Source organism: Peromyscus californicus, unplaced genomic scaffold (assembly GCF_007827085.1).
Source record: "Peromyscus californicus insignis strain IS unplaced genomic scaffold, ASM782708v3 Scaffold_4__1_contigs__length_199733344, whole genome shotgun sequence".
Lineage (NCBI taxonomy): Eukaryota > Metazoa > Chordata > Mammalia > Rodentia > Cricetidae > Peromyscus > Peromyscus californicus.
The window spans coordinates 134,643,571-134,668,819 of NW_026294562.1; the positions used below are offsets into that span (position 1 = coordinate 134,643,571).

At 38.1% G+C, this 25,249-nt stretch overlaps 1 protein-coding gene and 1 pseudogene across 7 annotated transcripts in view; both read left to right on the forward strand.

Moving 5' to 3' along the window:
- Mef2a (myocyte enhancer factor 2A) overlaps positions 1-25,249 on the forward strand; it is a 135,585-nt gene that overhangs the window by 54,990 nt on the left and 55,346 nt on the right. For all 7 annotated transcript variants that reach the window (XM_052713347.1, XM_052713346.1, XM_052713353.1 and 4 more), the window contains one exon: positions 8,450-8,640. In XM_052713347.1, the coding sequence (XP_052569307.1) occupies positions 8,587-8,640 (54 nt within the window). In that variant the 5' untranslated portion in view covers positions 8,450-8,586. The remainder of the gene's footprint in view (positions 1-8,449; positions 8,641-25,249) is intronic.
- On the forward strand, positions 21,845-22,833 carry LOC128094800 (oligoribonuclease, mitochondrial-like; annotated as a pseudogene).

The following is a 25,249-nucleotide window of genomic DNA, read 5'->3' on the forward strand; positions in this document are numbered from 1 at the left end:
ACAATATATAAAAGGATCCCTTTCCCCCAAAGTTTTAAAGGACATATAACTCTCTGTGTGTGTGTGTGTGTGTGTGTGTGTGTGTGTGTGTGCGTGTGTGTGTGTGTGCACATTTCTGTGCATGTGTACCATATTTTATTTATCCATTCAAATACTTATGGACATTGGGTTGTTTCGCCATTGTTTTTAAATTATTTGTTCATTTATTTGAGGCGAGGGGAGAGGGAGAGGCAGACAGACAGACAATGGGTTTGCACATGCCACACTGAGTACATGGAAGTCTGAAGACAATGGTAGTCGTTTCTCATCTTCTATATGTGTGTACCAGGGATCCAACACAGATCCTTGGGCTTGGTGGCAAGCCCCTTCTTTATTCACTGAGCCATCTCGCTGGCCCTCTTTTTCTTTAGACTATTATAAATACTACTCCCGTGAACATTGGTGTGCATGTATCAGTTTATACTTTAGATTCCTTAACTTACATATCTGGAAGTGAAATTGTTGGGTCAAATGGTAGTTCTTTTTTTTTTTTTTTTAAGCATCTGTATACTTAAAAAACAAAACAACAACAACAACAAAATACCACAGCAGCTGCTGTGTTTTGTATTCCCATAAATCAACAAGGGTCTCAGTTCTATAGGCATGTTAACATTTCCTTTTTATACTTTAAAAAAGTAGTAGTAATTTTGGCTTGGCAAGATGGTTGGGTGAGTAAAAGTACTTTCTACCAAGCCTAATGGCTTGAGTTTCATCCCTGGAGCCCACATGGTGGATCTTCACACTCAATCATGACACATGTTCTCTCCGCCCACCCCCATAATAACATGTAAATAGTCATCTGAATGTATGTAGAGAGGGTTTTCATTGTGGTTTTAATTTGCATTTGCCTAGTAATTAGTGATGTTAAGCCTTTTTTCATATGTTTACTGACCATTTATCCATCTTTTGAGAAATAGATGTCTATGGTCCTCCCTGCTCCCTCTCTTGAGACAGGATTTTATTCTGTAGTCAAAGCTGTCCTGGAACTCATTATATATCCAAAACTGTCCTTCAACTTGTATTGTTCATTCTGTCTTAGCTTCCCAAGAGCTGTAGGGATTTCATGAGCTCCCACTCTTTTAGCTTTCCTTTGCCCATAGTTGACTCACTCCTTTATTTACTCTGTGAGTTCCAGGGATTGAATTCAGATCATCAGGCTAGTTGCAAATGTCTTTATCTACTGAGACATCTTGCCTGTCATATCTTTTGCCCATTTTTAAATTGGATCTTTTTGCTTTTGGATTTTGGGAATTCTTTATATATTTTGGATACTATTCCCATGTCATATATATAGTGTTTATTCTTTTCTTTGGGTTGCTCTCTTATTCTTCTGCTAGTAGTGTTCATTGAGATGTATTTATTTATTTTGTATATATGTGTGTATGGTGTGCATGCGTGTTTGTGTGTCACATTTGTGTGGGTGCACCTGTGCAGTGCATATGGAGGTCTGAGGTTCCTTGACATCTGGTGTCCTCTTTGGTGACTCTCTATCGAGGCAGGGATCTGTTGCTGAATGCAGAGCTTCCTCCTGTGTACTGACTCTAGGCCGCTGTCATGTCTACCTGGCTTTGGGTAGAGTTTGAGGATACAAACTCTGGTTCTGGTGGTTGGGTGGCAGGTGCTTTACTCATTAATTTTAATCCTAGCCTCCATGCTTTTAATTTCAGTGAAGTCTTGTTTGTTCTTCCTTAATTTGTTGTGGTTTTGGTGTTGTGACTAAGAAGTCACTGTCAATTCAGTTTCTGGAAGCCTTTTCTGTTTTCTTCTAAGAGTTTTACAGTTTTAGCAGTTAGGTATAGATTTCAATTTCAGATTGATTTTGAGTTGATGTTTGTATGTGGCATTAGGTAAGCACGCAGATGATTCTTCTTTGTGGGCATCTACTTTCTCAAGTTGTTTGAAAGGATGTTCTTTGCTATTGAATGATCTTGGTATTTTTGTTAAGAATCATCCATTTATTTTTATTTCTGGGTCTTCTATTCTATTCAATTAGTCTGCATGTCTTCCTCTGGCTTATGCAACATTATTTCAATTTGTGACTTTAGTAAATTTTGAAATAATAAAAAGTGAGTCCTCCAGTTTCAGTGTTTTTCAAGACTACTTTTACTGATTGGATTCCTTTGAGGTTCAGTATAGATGCAGAGTGACTTTTTTTTTTTTGGTTTTTCGAGACAGGGTTTCTCTGTGTAGCTTTGCGCCTTTCCTGGAACTCACTTGGTAGCCCAGGCTGGCCTCGAACTCACAGAGATTCGCCTGGCTCTGCCTCCCGAGTGCTGGGATTAAAGGCGTGCGCCACCACCGCCCGGCCAGAGTGACTTTTTTAAATGCTACAAAAATATGAGGATTTTGATATAATTGCATTGTATTTGTAGATTGCTTTACCTAGTATTGACATCTTAATATGTAAAGTTTTACAGTCCATGAATAATATTTGTGACTAGTGTTTTAAAATATTAGTTTTTTATTTCCTTGACTAATATACTTTATTTCACATTAAGTATGTAGAACTGTTTGGTATGTTGGTATTATATCCTAATACATTTCATAAAAAACGTTTTATAGCTCTCATTCTTTAAAGTATGGATCTTTTAGAAGTTTGATCCTTGTACACACACACACACACACACACACACACACACACACAGGTTTTGAGGTTAAATTTTTGTTGTACATGTCTGTCCTTTGATCTGATATGTAATCGCTTGGCAAGTTTTATATGTGATTATAAAGAAAGTATTTTCTGCAGTCATATATACAGTGTTCTGTGTGTCACTGAGATTGTTGACCTGGTTGTGTCTCATTCATTTTGAACTGTTTGTTCCATGAGTTGCTAAGAATGCTCTGCTAAAATCTTACTACAACTGGTTTCAGACAGGCCTTTGGGGATTGGCTTTGTTTACAGTCAGATTTCTGTTTCTTACCTAGTTTATTTGGAAAGTCCATTTGTATAGAAGTAAAATTCAGTACAGTAGTAAAACTATATGAGAAACTATATCCTCAAAGCAGTTGGTAGAACATTGAACTCTGATGTAGACATTTTAAAGTTCCTGTACTGTAGGAGAGTGTGTCTCTGATGTTGCTGGCAGGATGGCATATTAAAAGCTTTTGAGCCATTGCCTGCCGTGTGCATTTGTCTTGAGCATGTGCCTGATTTCCTTTTTCTCTTTAGCCCTTAATTTTTCTTGAGCTTATGCAGTGTATAAAAATGTTGAAAAGTGCTTGGTTGTCAACAGGGAAAACACCAGAGAGAAAGTTACTGCACATTAAATTGTGTAGTAAGCATTTTACATCCTCACCAGGATAATTTACTTCTATGAATGGGCATTTTTTATATTTCTGTTAAATTTTTTAAAAAGAGGAATGATTGGAGAGCATGACTTATTGTACAACATCATTTCCTCACTTAAAAATAGCAAATAAGCTCTTGGTTATAATTTTGCATAGAATATCTTATTTTGGTTTTTTTTTTCTTTTTTGAGACAGGGTTTCGGTGTAGCCTTGCCTACCCTGGAACTTGCTGTGTAGACGAGGCTGGCCTGGAACTCAGAGATCCGTCTGCCCCTGCCTCCTGAGTGCTGGGATTAAAGTTGTGTGCCATATATAATCAGATCTGCTTATATGTGATATTAGATATTATAGCTTACTGGTAAAATGAACTTCAAAAAAAATTGCACAGGGCTGGAGAGATGGCTTGGAGGTTAAGAACACTAGCTGCTCTTGAAGAGAACTAAGGTTTGAGTCCTAATACCCACATGGTGGATGACAACTGTTTGTAACTCCAGCTCCTGGGAATCCAGTGCCTTCTTCTGACCTCTGTGGGCATCAGACTCACAGATGATGTACAGACATACACGCTGGCAAGACATTCACATATATAAAATCAAAACTATGTAGTGATGGTGGTAGTGGTGTATATGTGTCTGAGTGTTGTACGTGTGCTATGGTGCACATAATGGTGGTCATAGGTCCACAGATAGAACTCAGGTGGACAGGCTTACACGAGAGCACCTTTACCCGCTGAGCCGTTTCACTGACCTGAATAGACCTTTTTTGTAAATTGTCCCGTGTCTTCATCCCTGTGTATGTGTCTGTCCTGCCTTGAAGTTTGCCATAATAAACTATGGCATCAAGCTTTCCTTTGTTTGTGTTTACACAGTGTGTCTTTCTTTCTGCTTGTAGCCTCATGTTAAGTACCACCTCTGTAATTCTCAGAAAATGAGGTTTGTTTGTAAATGGGGTTCTGTTATCTTTTTTAGAGGTTTAATGTAGTTATAGTTAATGTAAATACCCATATACTTGGATTAAATGTGTCACCTCCTGTTTGCTTTCTGTTTCTATCCTCTTTGCCTTCTTTTGAATCATTAATCCATTTCTCCGTCTTGTAACGTTTTTAGCTACCCATACTTTTTATTGTTCTTGCAGTGGTTTACCCTAGAGATGGTGACATGTACCCTTGACTTATTCAGCTCAGTAAAGAGTTTCCTGTTTGCTCATCAATAAAATATTTGAAAGTACTTTAACTCCATTTGCTACCCTCCTGAATAATATTATTTTGTGTCTTCTAATATTTTAAATCCTACAAAGTATTACTGTTAACATTTTAGTTAGTATTTGTGTAGAATTGTTTATGTATTCTATTTCTTGTACTAAACTTTTTGTACTTACTCAAGTCATATCTGTTATCCATTTTTCCTTATATTTAAAGAGATCACTTTCAATATAATCTGAATGATGTTGTTTCTTACTCACCTAGAAATGTGTCTGTTTTGACCTTCATTTGGGGGTGGGGTGGGAAGCTTATTTTTCTGAGATAGCAGAATTCTCGTTTGGCATTCTCTCTCCTACTTTGTAGCACTTTGCAACAAATCAGCTGAGTATAGATTTTATGGCTCTTTGGGAAATGTTTTCAAAAAGCGTCTTTCCCTTCCTTTAAGCTCTTTGTGTGGGGGTTATACTGGTGGCCTTTCTCCTATGCACCTCAGGGTGTTTATTATTGAAGTAGTTGGTCAGGGTCTGTAGAATTTCAGCTCTGGCTTGCTATCATGGTAGTTTGGAAAGTTCTTTTTTTTTTTTTCTTTTTTCCGAGACAGGGTTTCTCTGTACCTTTACACCTTTCCTGGAACTCGCTCTCTAGACCAGGCTGGCCTCGAAAGTTTGGAAAGTTCTTAGCTACCATGTTTTCAAGTAATTTCTCCTCACTGTTTGCCTTCCATTTCTCTAGCTCTGTCTGGGTGTTTCTGGACCCTTTTTCCATTTCTTCTCATTTTTCATACCCTTTTCTATGTTTCTCATTCTCACGGATTTTTTTAAAATATATATATCATTTAGTCTAGATGGTTTCTTCTTGCTTATGCTCTGGTTTGTTGATTTTTTGCTTCTTCAATTTTATCTAGTCTGTTATCAAACCATTTCATAAGTTTTTTTTCTTTTCAAAATTGTATTTTTTATTCTTTCATTTTTAATTCATTTAAAAATAATTCTTAGAACACATTAACCCAAAATCTTCCTGATAACACTATTTTTTTGATCTAATATAGGTAAGTTTCAACTCCACTTTAAAATTATTTTTGTCTTTTTAAAATTTCTAGTATTTTACATGAATTTGCCGGTGATGTTGTGTTTGAGCCACGGTTTCCTTTGGTACTGAACGGTAGCTATACTAATAGCTCTCACTAGTCCAGGTTGCCTTACTCTGTCCTGGGGTTGAAATGACTGTAGTTGTCCTTCCCATGTGGATGATGTTCTGTTTCTTGAGTATCTTTGTGTCCATGGGATAGACCTTTGGAGTCTTTCCAGGTGCCTGGTATGCTTCCTAGGGCTGATCCCCCTGGGCAGGCCTGGAATCTAGTTTCTGCACTTCCATTTGTAGATGTGTTGGGAGCTCTGTTGGCTTTCTCAGTCTCAGTCAGTAGTTTTAGAATCCATTTCCTCCAGCAACAACAGAAGTAGAGAGACTGGTTTCTTCCAGATCTCACACCTGCAAATTATTATGTGTTGAAAGTTGCTCATTGCCTTAAAACACTACTTTTTAGCTTTACTATTTTCGTTCTAAGAGGAAGATTGACTTCCAGGGTCCTGTTTCACAACTGTGAGACAAAATACTTAGCTACATAGTGGCATTTATAATTGTTCCAACTATAGAGATAGTACATATGTGTATCTTGAGGCACTAGAAGATCTTGCATACTTCAGTAGTCACATCTCTTCAGTGAAGTGTGTGAATATTTATCTTGCCAGCACAGTGCACATTTTTTTTTTTTTTTTTTTTTTTTTTTTTTTGGTTTTTCAAGACAGGGTTTGTCTGTGTAGCTTTGCGCCTTTCCTGGAACTCACTTGGTAGTCCAGGCTGGCCTCGAACTCACAGAGATCTGCCTGCCTCTGCCTCCCGCGTGCTGGGATTAAAGGCGTGTGCCACCACCGCCCGGCACATTTTTTAATGGTAGGAATTAGAGTGTGATCTGTTAGGAAACATACATGATTTGGAATAAGTCCAGTTCCATTGGTGTCCTAGTTAGCTTTCTGTTGCTGTGATAAGCCCCACGACCAAAATCAACCTGGAGAGGAAAGGGTTTATTTCAGCGTACAGTTTACATTTCATTGTCCAGGGAAGCCAGGGCAGGGACATGGAGGCAAGAGCTGAATGAAGCAGAGACCAAAGAGGGAGACTGCTTATTGACTTCTTTTCTGGTCTGCTCAGCCAGTTTTTTACAACCTAGGCATACCTACCCAGGCATGGCCTGCCCACAATGGGCCTCAGTTAACATTAAGAAAATGTTCTTTGACATGCCCACAGGCTGGAGGCCCTTCCTCAGTTGAGGTTCCCTCTTCCTAAGTGACTCTAAGGAAGTGTCTGCTGACAGAAAGTAATCAGCACAGTTGCTGATAGTGCAGATCTACCTGGGTCCCACATCTTTGAGTCCCTAAACCTTCCTTCTCTCTTGTTGCAGGGCCTCTGCATATAATGTTCTCTTGTATGTATATCTTCATATTCAGGTGAACATCTTCTGACCTGCAAATCCAAGTTGGGTATAGGTCAGATAAATGACATTTTCAGTTTTGAATGGTATGGATTCATTTGTGTGATGGTTTGATATCGTTTCGCCTTTGTGGACTCTGAACTTTATATGATGAGGAACCATGTATTATTGACACACACCCCTCTACCTTTTCTGTCTCTTGTGTCTCTTGCTCCATTGTGTCGTGTCCCCCCCCCCCACACACACACACACTCTTGTTTTCTTTTTCCCTTTTCTGCTATACTTGGGATTGAACCTAGGGCTTCCAGCATGCTGGACAAGTGTTGTGCCTCAAAGCCCCAGCTCTATTGAGCATTTTATCAATACTCTTGATTTGATGTTTGGGAGTACATTTATTGTAAGTGAGTGATGAGTTAATAAGTTATCATTGTAGCAGATATTACAATTGTATAAATTAAAAAGTAAAACAATGAACATGGGAAGATCAGTAAGCAAGGATGTACCGAGGAAAGCCCATTGCTTTCAAGCAGATTTGCATTTAATCAGACCCTAAAATTGCATGATAGAGTTGAAAATTTGGTCTGGATTTCAATTTTGTGTTCAAATTGAATCTTAACAGATGAGGAGGTATTCATTTAATGCTCAGAGAAATAGTATTTTACTTAAATGTATAGTAATACAAAGCTTATATAGTAGTATCTTTGTAGACTGATGAATAGTATTAAAATTTGACTGTAGGGTAAATTGATTTAGAAGAATTTATAAGGGCAAATTAGAACCACTCATATTAGCTATCTTTTGCATGAAGGTCATCTGGAGCAATAAAGAATATTGGGTGTTGCTGATGATAGAAGTGTCTAGAGTCTGACTTCCAGAAGTGTTATCTTAGTGTTTACCCCTTTACTAGATGACTTTTGCCATGTTACTTAACTTTTTCTGTGTCTACGCATCCCTAATCTTCATATTTAACAAAATAGGGATAATTAAGTCTAACTAAAGAGAATCTAGATAAGAATGAATGATCGAGATCCAGGAAAGGCACAAAGCTACACAGAGAAACCCTGTCCCAAAAAACCAAAAAAAAAAAAAATGACTGAACGGAGATTTTTCCATACTTAGAAAAATGCCTGGCATATACAAAAAGTTTCAACAACATTGGCTATTGTTGTTGCTGTTGCTATTATTATGTGCATTGTGAAAACCTCGAATACTGTAACTACATTTGCTTAGCGGTAAAGGTACAGAGAGATCCAGGTGAACTTTAAGGGGTAAAAATCAAAGACTTCAACCTGCTTACTCTATTTCGGTAACTAGAAATTCTGGCCAAAGAATGCTTACTATGTAAGCATAAGAGCAGATTTGAAGTTTCTGTAGCGTTTAATGATTTACAAGTTGTACAGAATTGAAATTTTCTCATTTGTGCTTTCTTCTAGATTTTCAAGAAAATTTCAGCGGTAGCCTTGGACTAGAAGGTTACATAATAGAAGCTGTGTACGATGCTTTAGAATATTGAAGAAAATTAGCTTCTGAATTAATTATTTGGAATATAAGGAAGAAAAGTTACCTGAAAATGGGGCGGAAGAAAATACAAATCACACGCATAATGGATGAGAGGAACCGGCAGGTAAATGAAATTTTAATTTATTTAATTGGTCATTATATTTCTAAAACATAATATAGAATGGTCAAAGCTTTCTCTCTCTCTTTTTTTTTTTTTTTTTAAGACAAGAGTATCTCCGTGTAGCTTTGAAGCCTGTCCTGGAACTCACTCTGTAGACCAGGCTGGCCTTGAACTCACAGAAATCCACCTGCCTCTGCCTCCCAAGTGCTGGAACTAAAGACACGCGCCACCACCGCTGGGCTCAGATATTTCTTAAAATTGATTTCAACTCTAAATGTTTAAAGTTCCAGAATAAATGATAAAGATTAGATATAAAATGTGTCCTGTCAAGTGCTTTAAAGAAACCTTCAAGTATGTTTTCTCATGTGTACAATAGAAAAGGAAATCCTTTCATTTTCACTCGTATAGTTTTCATGCAGTGCTTGGCCTTTGATTTGTAACTCACCTTTGCTAGTCTTTTGTGATTGTTGGGGGAATATCATCCCTTGTACTAAGAAGTGTATGTATAGATTTGCAGTTACCAATGTTTTCTAGTCACTTACATTTTATGGTTACCCAAGAAATAATGAACATAGTTTTGAAGCCTTATTATCTCACATATTTCTAAAGCATACATCATCATATGTCAGCTTTAATTGGTAAGTTTGCAGTACCAGTGTCAGTGAATTCTTTCAAATTCAAGAGAATTTCAATATGATTCTGATCTGTGGAGTCTAGATGTTGTATTTAAAACAAATTGGCAATCTGTCCCCAAAACTAGCTGCCTGTTTTTCTCAGTGTTATTAGCACCATCATGCCTATTCATTTGTATACTTTCTATATTGAGTAGTTAGTATAAAACTCTATGGCCCATGGGCCCCAAATCTTTGATGTTGGTTGTTTTAAGAAAAGTTGACCGGCCCCTTGATTTAGAGAAAAGAAGAAAAAAGAATTTAAGAGAATATTATAGTAAGCCTCTCATTCCTCATGTTCAAAGCATGTTCAGTAGGGAGAGATGTTATCTCTGGGAAGTTTGTCAGAGGTTCGAAGAACAACTTCTGCAAAGCTCAGTAGAACCAACACAGCCCTGCAAGTGTGCTTTCTCAAGGTCAGTATAGAAGTTTACCTGATTGCATCTGTAACTGTAGACTCAGCTCAGTGAGCGTTAGGAAGAGAAGGGCTGTTAGTGGGAGTCATCGTGGGCTGAAGTAAGCCCTTGTTTCAACTCATAAAGACTGCTTCGCAAAAAGACATAAGGCCTGCACAGTATGTATGGTACATTGGGAAAGTTGATAAAATAGAGTAGATGGATAAAGTAACCATCCCATCATTGGAAAAGAAGGAGTCCAAAGAAGACTGTACATAAACTTTTCAACCTGTGAAGATGGTAACATGAAGAGAACGGAGGATCTGCTTTACAGGAACACAGAGGTATAAATGTGAAGTGAGGCTTGTATGCAAGCCGAGAAGTAGCATAAAATCTCCCGGCTCTCATCTTACAGATACCCATGGTTAAGTTGGCCATAGCCAGTCTAGACCTGTGTGTTGAAGACTTTATAAGTTGAGAGGATGACTTTGTCTAACAAAAGATCCAAAGTTTGACAGGAAAGGAGAGAGGGCAGATCTGGGAGGGGATGCATATGATAAAGAAACTGTACAAAATTATCAAAGAACTAATAAATAATTTTTGACATCTTATAAGTCCTGTTACCACTGGCTGGAATATCTAGAGAACTGAGATGAAAATAAAGTATCCATTGTTTTGTAAAACAAATGCATTCTTGACCAGTTGCTTACAGAGAGAGTGTTAGTATATCAAATTCTGTTTTCCTATTGGCTTACGTTATTAAATTCGAAGGATGTAAGAATCTCTCTCTCTCTCTCTCTCACTCTCACTCTCTCTCACTCTCTCTCATTCTCTCTCTCTCTCTCTCTCTCTCTCTCTCTCTCTCTCTCTCTCTCTCTCTCTCTCTCTCGTTTTTCAAGACAGACTTTCCGTGTATAGTCCTGGCTGTCCTAGAACTTGCTCTGTAGACCAGGCTGGCCTCAGACTCAGAGATCTGCCTGCTTCTGCCTCCTAAGTGTTAGGATTAAAGGCATGTACATCACCAATATGAAATATTAGAAAGATAATAGTAAAATGAACTGTAATTGAGGCTTAGTAACTAGAATTAGCCTGTTCCTACCTTGGACTTGGTTGCAATGTTGGTGTTTTTATGAAGCTATCAAGTGGGTAATGGCTGTCCAAACCTCTCAAATACTGTCTCAGCAAAGAAGGAAAGAGAGAAAAATTAATTGGGCAATTTTTTAGATTAGATTTGGTATAGGTACATCTGACATAAACCAAAATGGTATCTTAATTTTACTTTTCAAAAAGTGAATTATGAGGTAAAGATTTTTCTTTTTTACATAAAAGGAAAAATAGTTTCTGATTAAACTAAATCAACTTTATTTTAAGGGACTAAATTAGATCCTGAAAAACTACACACACACACACACACACACACACACACACACACACACACACACACTCTCTCATTCTATCTAGGAGATTTAAATATATAGCATATAGAAATAAGATCAAATACTGGGAGAGTTTACGTAAGAATCTGTAACTCATAATGGACTAATTTAGGAAAAGACAATAGAGAAGCTAATAGCAAGTAGAGTTTTGAATTGTAAGTATAAATTAACCATATAAAAAACTACACTTAAAGTCTGAAAAAGTACATGGAAAATCTTTGTGACAATATCATGCACGTCGAGAAAAGAGCTGTTTCACTAGCAAAATCTGTGTTTGTTCTCTTTGTATTGAGGTAAAACATAAAGGAAAAGTTCACAGATCTTAAATGCATGATTCAGTGAATTTTGGAAGAGAGAACATGGCCCTGTAGCTAATGTACCCTGATGCACCACCCCAGAGCCGCTCTTTGTCCTATCTCCTGGTCTCCTGCCCCAAGGGAAGTCATTAAACTAATCCTCGATGCCATAGATTTAATATACGTATTGTTCCAATTTATTTGTACAGCGCGTGTTCTTTTGAGCAGAAATTCATAAATGTTAACCCTTGCATATAAATGTGTCATTGTATTTTTATATTTTTTTATCAATTTATAACTGAATGTAACATAATTTATGCCTTTTATCTGTTGTAAATAGACATTTGTGTTTTTTTCTACTTTGTTACTATTATGAAGAGTTCTCTTTTGAGTATTCTTAATTTGTGCACATGAACACTTGCTTAACGTATGTATCTAGTACATTAACTGAGTTAGAGGGGTTTTGTCTGATAAGCTTTTGTAATAGTGGACAAGAGTTTTCTTTCTCTCTTTTAAACAAACAAACAAACAAACAAACAAACAAACCAAAAAACTCAAACAGAAAGTCCAAACAAACACAAAGAAAAACCAATAAGACAAAATAACAGAACACCCCACTCCCTAGCACACACAAAAATATGGAGTTCATTTTATTCATTTTTATATTGGCCAGTTGTTTGGGGGTATGGGAGTTTGTCTAGGAGTATGGTTGATAATACCCAGTGATACTCCATTGGAGAAAACTGATTTTCCCTTTCCCAGCAATCAGTTGCAAATAGTTTATGGGTTAAGAGTAGGACTTTGCATCTTCTTTCCCTTCTCAGTGCTGGGACTCTATCTGGCCTGAACCTGTATAGGTCTTATGTGTGATACTATAGTCTCTGAGTTTGTATGTGTATCAGTCCTGTTGTGTCTGGAAGACACAGTTTCCTTGGAGTAGGCCATCACCTCTGGCTCTTATAAACTTTGCATCTCCTCCCCAAATCTTAAGGGGAGGAGTTTGATGAAGACATCCCATTTAGGATAGAGTGATTAAAAAGCTCCCATTCTCTGCACAGTCCAGTTGTAGATGTTTGTCTTAATTCCCATCTACTACCAAGCAGCTTCTCTGATGAGGATTAAGGGAAGTACTGATCTATGTGTATAGCAGAATGTCATTGGGAGTCATATTATTGCTGTGTTCCTTTGGCAGAATGATAGCAGATTTCCCATAGGCTCCTCACATCTAGTCACAGATTCTTGGCCACTTTAGCGGTGTCAAGGTAAGGGCTCTATGTCTTGGAGTGAGTCTGGATTTCAATAAAAAAGTTGTGGGATACTCCCATAACATCTGAGCCACTGTTGCCCCAGTGTGTTTGATGTGTGTTGTAGATTGCAGGGTTTGTGGCTGGTGATAGGGATGATTACTTTTCACCTATGCTAGCATCTATAGTACCTTCCAGCACCATGAATGCTAAGTGGTAGAGGTGAAGCTTCTAGTTAAGTACCACATCAACTTCATGTTCAGTGGCATGAGTAAATGTCCTCAGTAATAGAGTCTTCCAGTCAGGTTGCAGAGAGCTACCAGGAGCCTTGGCGGCAGCCTATGGTGTTTGAAGCAGAGGTCCAGGGGACCCCTTTGATCAACAACTCAACAAGATGTAGTCTATTCCAGGTACTGGAGATTTTACTTAGTGGCATAAGATGTCTAGTTGTGACACTGTTTCTCCCATTATATGGTGACTCCATTTAAATTCCTTTCATTCATTTATATATTGTAGCTTCTGCAGTAGTAGGTTCCATATTGTTTTTTCAGAAGGCTGTTAGTGTTATTGTCCCTTCCCATATTTCTTCCTTTACCCTGCTCTTCCATTCCCCTCCCTACATAATCATTCTATTCTGGTATCCCTTTTATTTGTTCTTAACACTATATTCTATTTCTCCTTCCTTGGGAGGTCCCCTCCTTTTCCCTGGTCCCTTACCTAAGTACCTCTATGGTTATCTGTATTTGACAAGAATTTTATAAAGTGTTTCTGTTTAATTTATATTTAGCTGGCAGTGTGACACTAGCTGCTTCACATCTGTACTAGTACTAGGAATTACCCTTTTCATTCGATCCATTCTAATAGACTAGTAGACAAGCAATAGTAACTAGTTTTAATCTGAAGTTTTAGGGATATCTGATGAAGTTGTTTGCCTTTTCGTGTTTTTATACTATCAAATTGTGTGTGTGTGTGTGTGTGTGTGTGTGTGTGTGTGTGTCCGTGTCCTAGCGAGTTTCGTTAGTTATGGTTGTTTACCTGAGCATGGGTGAGTGTTTTTTTAGGAGGAGAATGAGTATCTTACTAGTGGCTACATTAGTGAAGAAAATGTCTCTTACACCCTCATCAGCGATTAACTGTGCTCACTGCTTAGAAATGATCAAGAAACAGGGAACCCTTCTGTAGATGTAACCAACCATCTTATTAAATAAGAAACACAGAACCAATGCAAAGAAGAAAGCCAAGAGATCAGAGCTAAGAGCCTTACCCGCCTGCTGCAGCTAGCCTCTTCAGCCAAGAGACCTCTCCGAAAGAGACCTACTTCCTGTCTGTCTTTATATAGACTTTCTGTTCTGCCTTCTCATTGGTTGTAAACCCAACCACACGACCGCCTCGTCACTGCCTGTTTGTACAGACCTCCAGATCTTCTATGATTAGTATTGAGATTAAAGGCGTGTGTCTCCAATGCTGGCTGTATCCTTGACCACACAGAGATCTACCTAGTTCTGTCTACTAAGTGCTGGGATTAAAGGCATGTACCACCACCACCTAGCTTTTGCTATGGCTCTAATAGCTCTGACCCCCGAGCAACTTTATTTATTAACATACAATTAAAATCACATTTCAGTACAAATGAAATACCACCATACCCCTCTCCCTTTCATGACAAAGTGTTGACAGGTTTAATCTTGTACAGATTTTGTATAGGTAATCAGAGCTGCTGTGAGTTTAAAAATCCAGTACCATGTCATGTTCAGAAGTCAATATTGCATGCATCCTGTATTAGTCAGGGTTCTCTAGAAAAACAGAACTGATAGAATCACATATATTGATCCAATCAAGAAAAATCTATCACATGTATACCCAGAAGCTTGGGTTTGGGTTAATTCCAGGTATAGTGACATTGACAACCAAGAAGAGCCATTATACCCTCACACACATTTTTATTTTTATTTTTTTGTTTTTTTAGATTGAACAAGAGTCTCACTAAGGTGCCCAAGATGGTCCCAGATTTGAGGGTTCAAGTGACCCTTCTACCTTTTAGCTAAGACTGTAAGTTTAGGCTACCACCCCAGCTAGATTAACCTTTTTTCTTTCCCTTATTGATGATGCTCTTTACACTGTGTTTAAGAACTTTCATTTCCCACAAGGCAATGAAGATAATTCTTTTAGATATAAGGACAATCTGGATGTTACATGCTTCTCCATGTAATTTCCAGAGTTGATTCAGTTGAATTGGCTGTCTAGACAAGTGTCTTCTCCCACCCTACCACTTGTGTGTGCCTGGTGAAGAAGGTCATGTTCCCAATAGAGGAGGGCTGTTCTTTGGTCAAACATGAGTAGCTGCACTGCACTGCCTGCTTGGACCTCCAAATATGGGCTAAGATGATTATTCTATGCTTTCTTCTCACAGTGTTTTGTTTTACTTTCTATGTTTTGGATCTATTATCTATTGGGAATTTATGTTTGAGTTTAAGTGTAGGGGTCAGATTATTTTTTCCCAATGGATATTCAGTGACCCAGTATAATTCGTTGCATTTCTTTCCTGCCTGAGTTTGAGTCAAATACAGTGTATTTATGGGTCTATTGATGGACCCTGTATTTAGTTTCATTTGATTATTTGTATATCCTTGCTCAATTCTACACTATTGTAGTTACTATAATTTGCTGTCTGATAGCATAGTTGTTTATTATTGTATTTCTGCAGAACTGGCTGGCTGTTCTTTTCATTTAAAGTGAAACTATCAAATTAGTGTTTACACAAAGGCAGCCAGTCAAGAATATCCCTGAATTCATGTGTTCCCACTGAATATATACATCCATTTAGGGTCACAGAAAACTTCATAATATTAGAAAATTTCATAATTATCACCCTTGAACACACTTTTTTCTTTTGGTTTTTATTGTTTTTTCCATGGGGTTCGATGCTTTTGAACTTGTGGATCTTAGACACTTTTTGACTTGTTTATTTCTAGATATTTGACTTTAAAAACAAAACAAAATATTAGTTCCCCCGAATCAATTTTTTAAATTTTATTTATTATTATTACTTTGAGTGGTGTATGTTTTGTTTGTGGAGATGGCCCTGAGCTGCAGCACACTTGTGGAGGTCAGGAAACAACTTTGCAGAGTGGTTTCTCTTCCACCTTTATGTGGGTTACAGGAATTGAACTTGGGTTGTTAGATTTGTGTGGCAAGTGCCTTTACCAGCTAGCCATCTCATGAACCCCTCAAATTGTGTTTTATTGGTTTCATTACTAAGTACTGCTTATAAAAGTATAATGCTTTTTTATGTTGATCTTAGCCAGTAGCCTTGCTGCAGATCACTTGCTGCTTCTAAGACTTTATATGTACTTCTCCTTATCTCAATGCGTATACCTTCATAGACTTAGGAAGAAAAAAACCACTAAAATTCTCTTTCAAAGGTTGAATATAGAGAGTACTGGCACAAAGATTGATGTGTTCATCATTTGGAAGTATGTCAGTCTTGATACATTTTTTACAGATATTTTTATTTGTAAAAGAAAATGAGATGTTTAGACTTTATAGTTTTTCCTAGACCCAGTCTTTTTTCCCTAACAAAGGTAGTCACTCATTTGTTTTCCTTCACATACATGTTCTGAGAGGGTATGGTTTCAGTGTTACATCAGTGTTCCTTTCTCACATGATGGCCTGGTCGCCTGTGCTGCCTTTCCCTTGGTGCTGTGTTTTTGAGATGTGGGTCACTCCTTCAGTTCAGCAGCTTGTTTTGTCCTGTTTGCAGCAAAGACCACGCGTCCGTCATCCGATTTTACTGTCTGGCTGCTGCTCTCTGTGTCCATGGGAACTTGCTTCCTTAAAGTGGGCAAGTAGTGTTTCTGTGATTCGTGTCACTTAAAGAGTTACTGGTTCAGCTCTACGATACTTTTTTTCTCTTTTGACAAGGCAAAATGCAATCTTTTTCTGTGTGTGGTTTGCCAGTTCCCTGCTGGATTGTTGATCTTTTTGTTGTTGTTGTTTTGTTTTCTGAGAAGTTCTCTAGAGTCTAGATTTTCATTCTCAGTGTGTGGTATCTGTATTCGTAAGCTATGATCATTATCTTTTTATTCTTTCTCCTTGTCCCCCATTATATTCTGTTTTATTTTTGATTGTTCCTAAATTGTATTTGTAAGGAAATATTTCAAGGTGTTGAGAATTCTTAAATACACATTTTAAAGACTTAGTCATTAGTGTGTGTGTTTACAGAGTGCTGGCACTTGGAGGTACAGTGCACGTATAGAGGTCAGAAGACAATGGGATTGAACTCCGCTCATCTGGCTTGCTTGGCATCTGATGGGCCCAAGATGTTGAGATTTTTTTTTAAAACTTGTGTTAAAGATTTTTTAAAACATTAAAGTATAAAGACAGATATTGAGAGATACTACATAAAAAGTGATTTTAAATGCATGGCACAATTTATATATTCAGCCTTGCAAACAGTCCGTTGTATTAGCTACTTAAATTTTTTAGTTAAGTGGACGTTCATTGGGATATTTGAATGATCATATATAGAGTATTATACCTTCTGTGCTTGAGAAACATCAGACTATAACATGACTTTAAGAATATTAAGCCGGGCGGTGGTGGCGCACGCCTTTAATCCCAGCACTCGGGAGGCAGAGCCAGGCGGATCTCTGTGAGTTCGAGGCCAGCCTGGGCTACCAAGTGAGTTCCAGGAAAGGCGCAAAGGTACACAGAGAAACCCTGTCTCGAAAAACCAAAAAAAAAAAAAAAAAAGAATATTAAGATCTATGTGAAATTAAGAAAAAAATAGTTATTCCTAGAGGTGTAACTATTAAAATGCTTTACCAAAAGAAAGGAAAGTAATTACCCTATCTTTTTTTTTTTTTTTTTTCTTTTTGGTTTTTCGAGACAGGGTTTCTCTGTGTAGCTTTGCCTCTCCTGGAACTCACTTGGTAGCCCAGGCTGGCCTCGAACTCACAGAGATCCGCCTGGCTCTGCCTCCCGAGTGCTGGGATTAAAGGTGTGTGCCACCACCGCCCGGCTTACCCTATCTTTTTTTAGCATAATATTTTTATTGATTATTTAGGAATTTCACATAATATATCTCATCATCCTTACTTCCCAGTCCAGGTCGGCCCAAAAAGATTAAAAACAAACAAGTTCAATTTGTATTGTCCATATAGTCACTGGAGCATGGTCAAGCTCCTGGTGGTCAGCTTCCTAAAGCAAACTGGGTCCTTCCCCACCCCCATCCCACCAGTAAGAATCTGTTGTGGAGAACTACACTTCAGCATCGTTATCACAGTTTTTAAGTGTTCTCTTTGATGCCTTCCTGTCTAGGTTGTTACTTTTTTTGGAGAGTGGTGGGTTGTCACAGAAACCTTCTGTGTCTTTCTCAACTGTGAGTCTGGAGCCATCCATACCACTGTAGAAGTAGCTTCCTTGTCATTTACAGTCAGCAAGAACATGGATAATGGACTTCCACATGGTATCTGGACCACAGACATCCACTTGTCTTCTGTCATCATCGTGTGCCATGGACCTCAGCATGGTCTCTGGTGGCAGTTCAGGCCATGGATAGCAGCAATACGTTCCCAGTGACAGCCCAGCTCGTTGACATTAGCATGGCTTCAGGCAGTGGCACAGACCGTGGATATCAGCATGGCCTTTGATGGTAGTACGGGTCATAGACATCAACACACCTCTGCCTGCAGCAGGACCACTGGCCCAGACATGCTCCCCGTTACCCCCAGCATGGCTCACTGACATCAACATGGCCTCAGGACACCTTTCTTAACAATAATTGTTAAGCTACTCTGCTGTCTTTTAGGTTTTTTCACTTTACAAAGGAAGTGAGCAAATTGCATTTTCTTTATTATTGTGCTCTTTTGTGCATGCATATTATAGTTATGACTTGGAAGAACATTGTAGTAATAGTATTCCTATGAGAAACAATGGAAGTGTGCACAGTGGCTTTCCATCATAGAAGAAATCCTGTTTCTTCAGTGTCTAATGCAGTGCTTGAGTAGTCTAGTCTAGACCAATAGTTAGCGTTCCTAGGAAGAAAAGTATATGACACTTTTAGGTTCAGAACAAAACATTATAAAATCACACCTCTATAATTGTGTTTGCTTATGTGCTCTCCTGTCTCACCTAGAGTCTTACCCACTGTCTACATTCTACATCAGAGTTGTACAGTTGTTATAGTCAAGGAGCATCCCCTAATAATGTCATTAGCACTCAGAGTCCATGGTTTACATTATGCTTCACTTCTGGTATTGTATAACCTGTGAGGTAATACAATATCTCAGTGTTATTTTTGCAATTCCTCAAAGACATAGGATGTGTAAACTTAATATGCTGAAAGTTGCCTATTTGTATCTTTTGCCCATTTTTGAAAATAAGATTTTTAATTTTCTTATTGCTGAGTTTTAGTTCTTTATGTATGTTGGATAATGTCCTGTATGAGATATTATTAACAAATATTTTAAGATACCTTTGGGTTTTTTCTTTTCTTTTCTTTTTTTATTTCCTTGCGGTGTCTTGTAGAACAGAAACTTCTAATTTCAGTTAAATTATCTTGTTTGACAGGTCATATTTGGATTTTGTTACTAACAAGTCAAAAAAGCAAACAAGTTACTGATGAGACCAGGAATGGTGATGGGCACCTCTGTATAACCCCAGCTGTCAGGCGTGGTAGTGGGCACTGCTGTATAACTCTAACTCTCAGGCGTAGCGATGGGCACCTCTGTATAACCACAGCTCTCAGATGTGGTGATGGGTACCACTGCATAACCACAGCTCTTAGACGTGGTGGTGGACACTGCTGTATGACCCCCAGCTCTCAGGTGTGATAATGGGTACCACTGGATGACCCCAGCTCTTAGGCATGGTGATGGGCACCACTGTATAGGCCAGCAGTGTGCCAGAATCAAAGCCAGCCTGGGCTGCCTAGTGAGGCCCTGTCTTTTGAAGAATAAATGAAAAAAAAAAAAAAAAACAAATAAATTGCTAAATCATTTATTGCCCCAAATCAAAGACCAGTTGACTGTTTGCATGGTTCTCTCTTTTCTGTTCCGTATCCCTCGGTAGATACTTTGAGCAGTGCCACATAGCCTTAATTATTAGAGATTTCAGTTTTAAAGTACTTTGTTCTTTTCCTTCAGTATTCTTTTGGCTCTTCTGGAGTTTATAATGTTCAGACTTTTCTACACTCACCCACCAGCAAATCTGGAATCAGTCCACTGTGCTTCTGATACTTTCTTAGAGGACTAAATCAGCTTAACATAGAATCCACCAACAAACTGTACTCGCTGGTGTTAGCTAGGAAAGTTGAAAACTTAATTCCCTGCAAAACCTGTACATATATGTTTATAGAAGCTTTATTTTTAATTGCCAAAATTTGGAAAACACTAGTGTGTCTTTCAGTACATGATTGGAGAAATATACTGTATAGTATATCCAAACAACGGACTATCATTGAGTAGTTTTAAGACAGTGAAACCAGTCTTAATGATAAGGTATATGTCATACATCAAACCTGAAGAACATTCAGGAAGTGAACTCTGAAGTAAACCATGGAGTTTGAGTGATAATAATGTGCTATTATGGGCTCATCAGTTATGATAAATATATCATTTTGCCAGGGAACTTTGGTAACAGGAGGACATGCATATGTAGAGATGGGAAATTTGTGGGAAATTGTTGTGCCTCTTACTCTAAAAAAATACTAATTTTTAAAAATTAGACTAAGTGCTGAAGGAAAAATGAAGTTTTTAAAGCCTAGAAGTACTGTGTTAGCTTTCAATTTATAGACTTTGATACCACCATTGAAGCATTTTTAAAAATTGATTGCTGAAAAGGCCTTTTCTAAGCTGACTCTAGTTTATATATGTTGGAATAATGAAGAACAGATTGTTATATGCTAAGTTCTTTGATTCACTAAACTCCTTCCTTTAGCATCAACTTTTTTGTGATTCATAACTTCAGAGAAGTGCTTTTGAAAATGTATTTTTGGGAAGAGCAGAGAAGCTGAGATGACTGAGTGAGTAAAATGCTTGTTGCCCAGGAATGAGGACCTGAAGTTCTGAGCTTCAGCATCCACATAGAAAGTCAGATATGAATGGCAGTACCTGTAGTCCCTAGTCATGGGAGAGCAGAGACAGGCTCAAGAGCCATACCAGCCAGCTGGTGATCACACTGTCTTAAAAAATAAAATGGAAGGGCTGGGGAGATGACTCGGCGGTTATGAGGGCTTGCTGCTCTCCCAGAAGACCTGAGTTCAGTTTCTAGCACCTACACTGAGCACCTTACAACTGCCTGCACTTCTGACTCCAGAGGAGCTGTGCCCTCTTCTGGCCTCTGTGGGCACCCTGGCATACATGTGGCATATACATACGGTAGTGGGGATGGCAAGAGAAAATGACTTAGTGGTTAAGAGCATGGACTTCTTTTTCAGAGGGCCTGAGTTTGGTTCTTGTCACTCAGTTCACAATAACCTGTAACTACAGATCCAAGGGATCTGACATTCACATCTGGACTCCAGGCACTGCATTTGTACCCCCATATAGACACACATACATGTATGTAATTAAACATAAATCTTAAAAAAATAAGATGGAAATATACAGAGACCTGACATTGACTTCTGACAGGTGTATAAACTCATGTGCAGGTAAGCCCTCACACACATACACATATGCATGCACACACACACACACTGTACACACACATAATAAAAAAAGTACAGCAGAGATACTATTCTTTATACTGCTTATGAGCATTTAAAGGAAGGGTTTTCTTTAAAACCCTTCCCTGGAACGTCATTTGAAAACATATTACTTGTCTCGTCTTTAAACACTACCATATTGATTTTGAAAGTATGTGTGAGAGTTCAAAATTCCATTGCAGCTAGTACATCTAGGTACATCAAGTCATAAGTAATTTAATTTTAACTGTTTCAGTACCATATACATTACTTTTTATTATTTTTGAGACAGTATATTTACTAAAGGTATAATGTAATGCCAGGATTCAGAAAACCTGTACTCATTGTCTGTAATAAATACTAAAAATTGAGTTGGACGTGATGGTGCATACTTTTCATCCTAGCAGTTAGGAGGTAGAAGCAGGCTGGCCTCTATGGGTTGGAGGACAGCCTGGTCTACAAAGTGAGTTCCAGGCCAGCCAGAGCTATATATGAGACCCAGTTTGAAAACAAACAGCAGGTGCGCTGGACCAATGGGGCTGGGGCTGTTGTAGGGTATGGGTGGCAGGCGCTGGCAGTTTGAGTCGCGAGGTGTCAGCAGAGGTGGCATAGGCATGGCAGCGAGGGAGAACATGGCTTAGGGGACGGTCTGGGTGGACCTGCAGATGACAGGATTGGACATTGAGAAGGATCAGATTGTGGGGATGGCCTGTCTGATAACTGACTCTGATCTTAACATTTTGGCTGAAGGTCCCAACTTGATTATCAAACAGCCAAAGGACAGCATGTCAGACTGGTACAAGGAGCACCATGGGAAGTCTGATCTTACCCAGGCAGTAAAGGAGAGTACAATTACATTGCAGCAGGCAGAGTATGAATTTCTGTCCTTTGTATGACAGAGCAAGGGCTCTGTCCATGTGCAGGGAGTTCATTTCATGCAGACAAGAAGTTTCTTGACAAATTCATCCCCAGTTCATGAAACATCTTCATTATAGGATAATTGACGTGAGCACTGTTAAAGAGCTGTGTAGACGCTGGTGTCCAGAAGAGTATGAATTTGCTCCGAAGAAGGATGCTTCTCATAGGGCACTTGATGACATTAGTGAAAGTGTCAAAGAGCTTCAGTTGTACCAAAATAACATCTTCAAGAAAAAGACAAGGTGAAAAGAAGTGGGAAATGATAGAAAGTGGGGAAGTGAGAAGACTAGGAGTTGATGCCAGGTCTCAGCTGCACAGCCCACCTAGTTCTCTGGAGGCCACTTTAGTGACTCTCTCCTGCTGGTACAGGTGTTCTCCGGCAGAACACCTCTTCTAAAGAAGAAAATTTCCAGCTCCCTTTGCATCTCCAGACTCGTAGCAGACAAGACAGCGCTATTTGTTTCTTCTAACCTGCTGTTTCCGTTACAACATAGCATCTCCTTGTAAGCTTCAGGCCACGCCCATCCCCTTGATCTGTTTATGCATTTGCTTTTCGGCCATTCCTTTTGTTTGAAAAATAAATAATAAAGTTAGTTCTATTGAAATGCAAAAACAGCAACAACAACAAAAATCTTTTCAATGACAATAGTATATAAAAATACATAAATAAAAAAATTTAAAGACATTTGTAAAGCAATAATTTTATCTGCCTAAGAATATTTTAGATAAGTAAAGGATAAATTATATAATAAAAAGATGATAAAAGATAAGTAGCTTTATAAAGAAAGGAAATCCCAAATGAAACAGATAAAAAGAGATTGCCAAGTTATTACAAATAATGCATTAAATACACACTAAAAAGATTATTATTCATGCCTAAAAAGATTATTATTCATGCCTATCATTAACAAAGATTAAAAGGAGTAATTATACCAGTATGAAATATGAAATTGTTTGAGAATACCATAGGGCTATTACCCTCCATCTTAATGATAGTTTTGTAAGACAGCAAAATTCCTTCCATGTTTATACAAATATGTATATGTTTATGGTCTCATACAGAAACATACGAGGGCAACTATGTGGGTAGCAGGTTAAATGTATACTTATATGAAGCAGCCATCACAGAGATGTGCTTTAATGTGTATTCCTCAGGCAAGGAACATAATGAAGTTCCTCAAGTGAAAAGTAGCTGTTGTCTAAGGAACATACATGTACACACATGTATGTTCATACCTATGCCAGTGTAATAGGGTGTAAGGGAGATAGATGAATGGGCAATAAAGTCAAACAAGGAGCTGGAGAATAGATTGTTTCTACTGTGTGTTGAATGAGTTTGTTATTATTTTCACTGCAGTGAGAAATGCCAGCTCTCACTTAAACAGGTTGAACATTTCACTTGGGATGTTACTTGGCAGTATGCAGTGTTCAGGATGAGTTGGGAAATCCAATAAGATGATTACATGAGCAGTGTAGATGAGAGATCATGAAATTTGAGTGATACTGATATAGATAGACAAGGGAAGATACAAGGTCTATTTTAGAGGTGAAGCTGGCAATTTGCTGATGGTGTGGATTATTAAATAGGAGTCAGCATAATCTTAAAAGGGTTATATTGTTTTAAAACCATGAAAAATGTTTTGGTCTCAGAACTACCTCAGTTAGCAGGTTTTAATTAGAGAAATAGCAGAAGAGATCGATGGTTTTGCTTTTGTTATTTGAATAGATAATAATACATTTATTGAAACAGATAAGACTGGAAAGAGCTCATTTTTTTTTTTCATTGAAACAACTGCTAGTCAAAAATATGTGAGGAAGAAGATATAGCTAAAAGCTCAAAGGAAGCAATGAGTTCAGTTTATAAACAGCCGGTGTAGAACTGCTTAAAGAGCCTGGTCAGTTTTGTCCAGCACTGCTGAGGTGGAAAGTAAGATAGCCAGTGATCGTTGACTTTAATCACACAAATTCGAGGTCACTTAGACATTTCTTTCAGGTGTTTTTACTTTAAAGTAGAGAGAGAGGGCTTGGACTGGAGTGACAAGGTGGAGTTGGAAGAGAATGCCAGAGCATATTTACATGATTACAGTATTTAACCTAGCCGAGCAGGATACAAAGAGAAGAGAAAGGCATACGAGAATGAGTAAGGTTAGGCATCAGTGACAGCAGAGAAGGAAAAATCAAGAAAAGTGTAGATGAAGCAACTAAAAACTAATTCGGGGATAGAATGATGAGGTTGTGTGTGTGTGTATCCAGCGTGAAGTAGTTTTTGGAGGAGATTGAAGTTGTAGGAGACAAGATGATGATATAACAAACATAAAATTAGGAGTATTAGGCATTATTGCACATGAAATTTATGTCTCAATTCAGAGATACTAGATGTGTTCATGTGTATTTGTTGATAGTTTGATAATTAGGTGTATGTTAGAAAGTCGGTTCTTGCTTGGGTCTGTGTCAGGCAAGTATGTTAATGAGAGAAGAGGAAAGGATTTATGTATATTTGAAGGGGTCAGACTATAATAGACCATCAAACCTAAGAGTAAAAAAAAAAGGGAAAAGAGATACAGTTATGCATCTCTGATTGAAAATTCCAAATATCCCAAATGTCTCCAAAGTCTGAAACTTGGGTTCTGACACACTGTCACAGTGGAAAATCTCATACCTTATGTAGTGGGTTATAGTCAAAATGTGGGTACACTAAAAATATGTGAAATTGTCTTCAACTTGTGTACATGAGGTGTATATGAAAGGCAAGTTCATTGTATGTCTAGTCCAAGGTCTAGTCTTCAGGATAACTCAACTGTGAACATGCATACATTCCAGAAATAGACAAAAACCCCAAATTTGAAACACATTTTGGTTCTGAGCATTTTGAATGAGTGTTACTTGACCTATATTAGCAAACTGGTAAGGTCAGTGGATTTGAGGACTTGACAAGGTAAAAGAATGTCTGGAGAGATGATACAAAA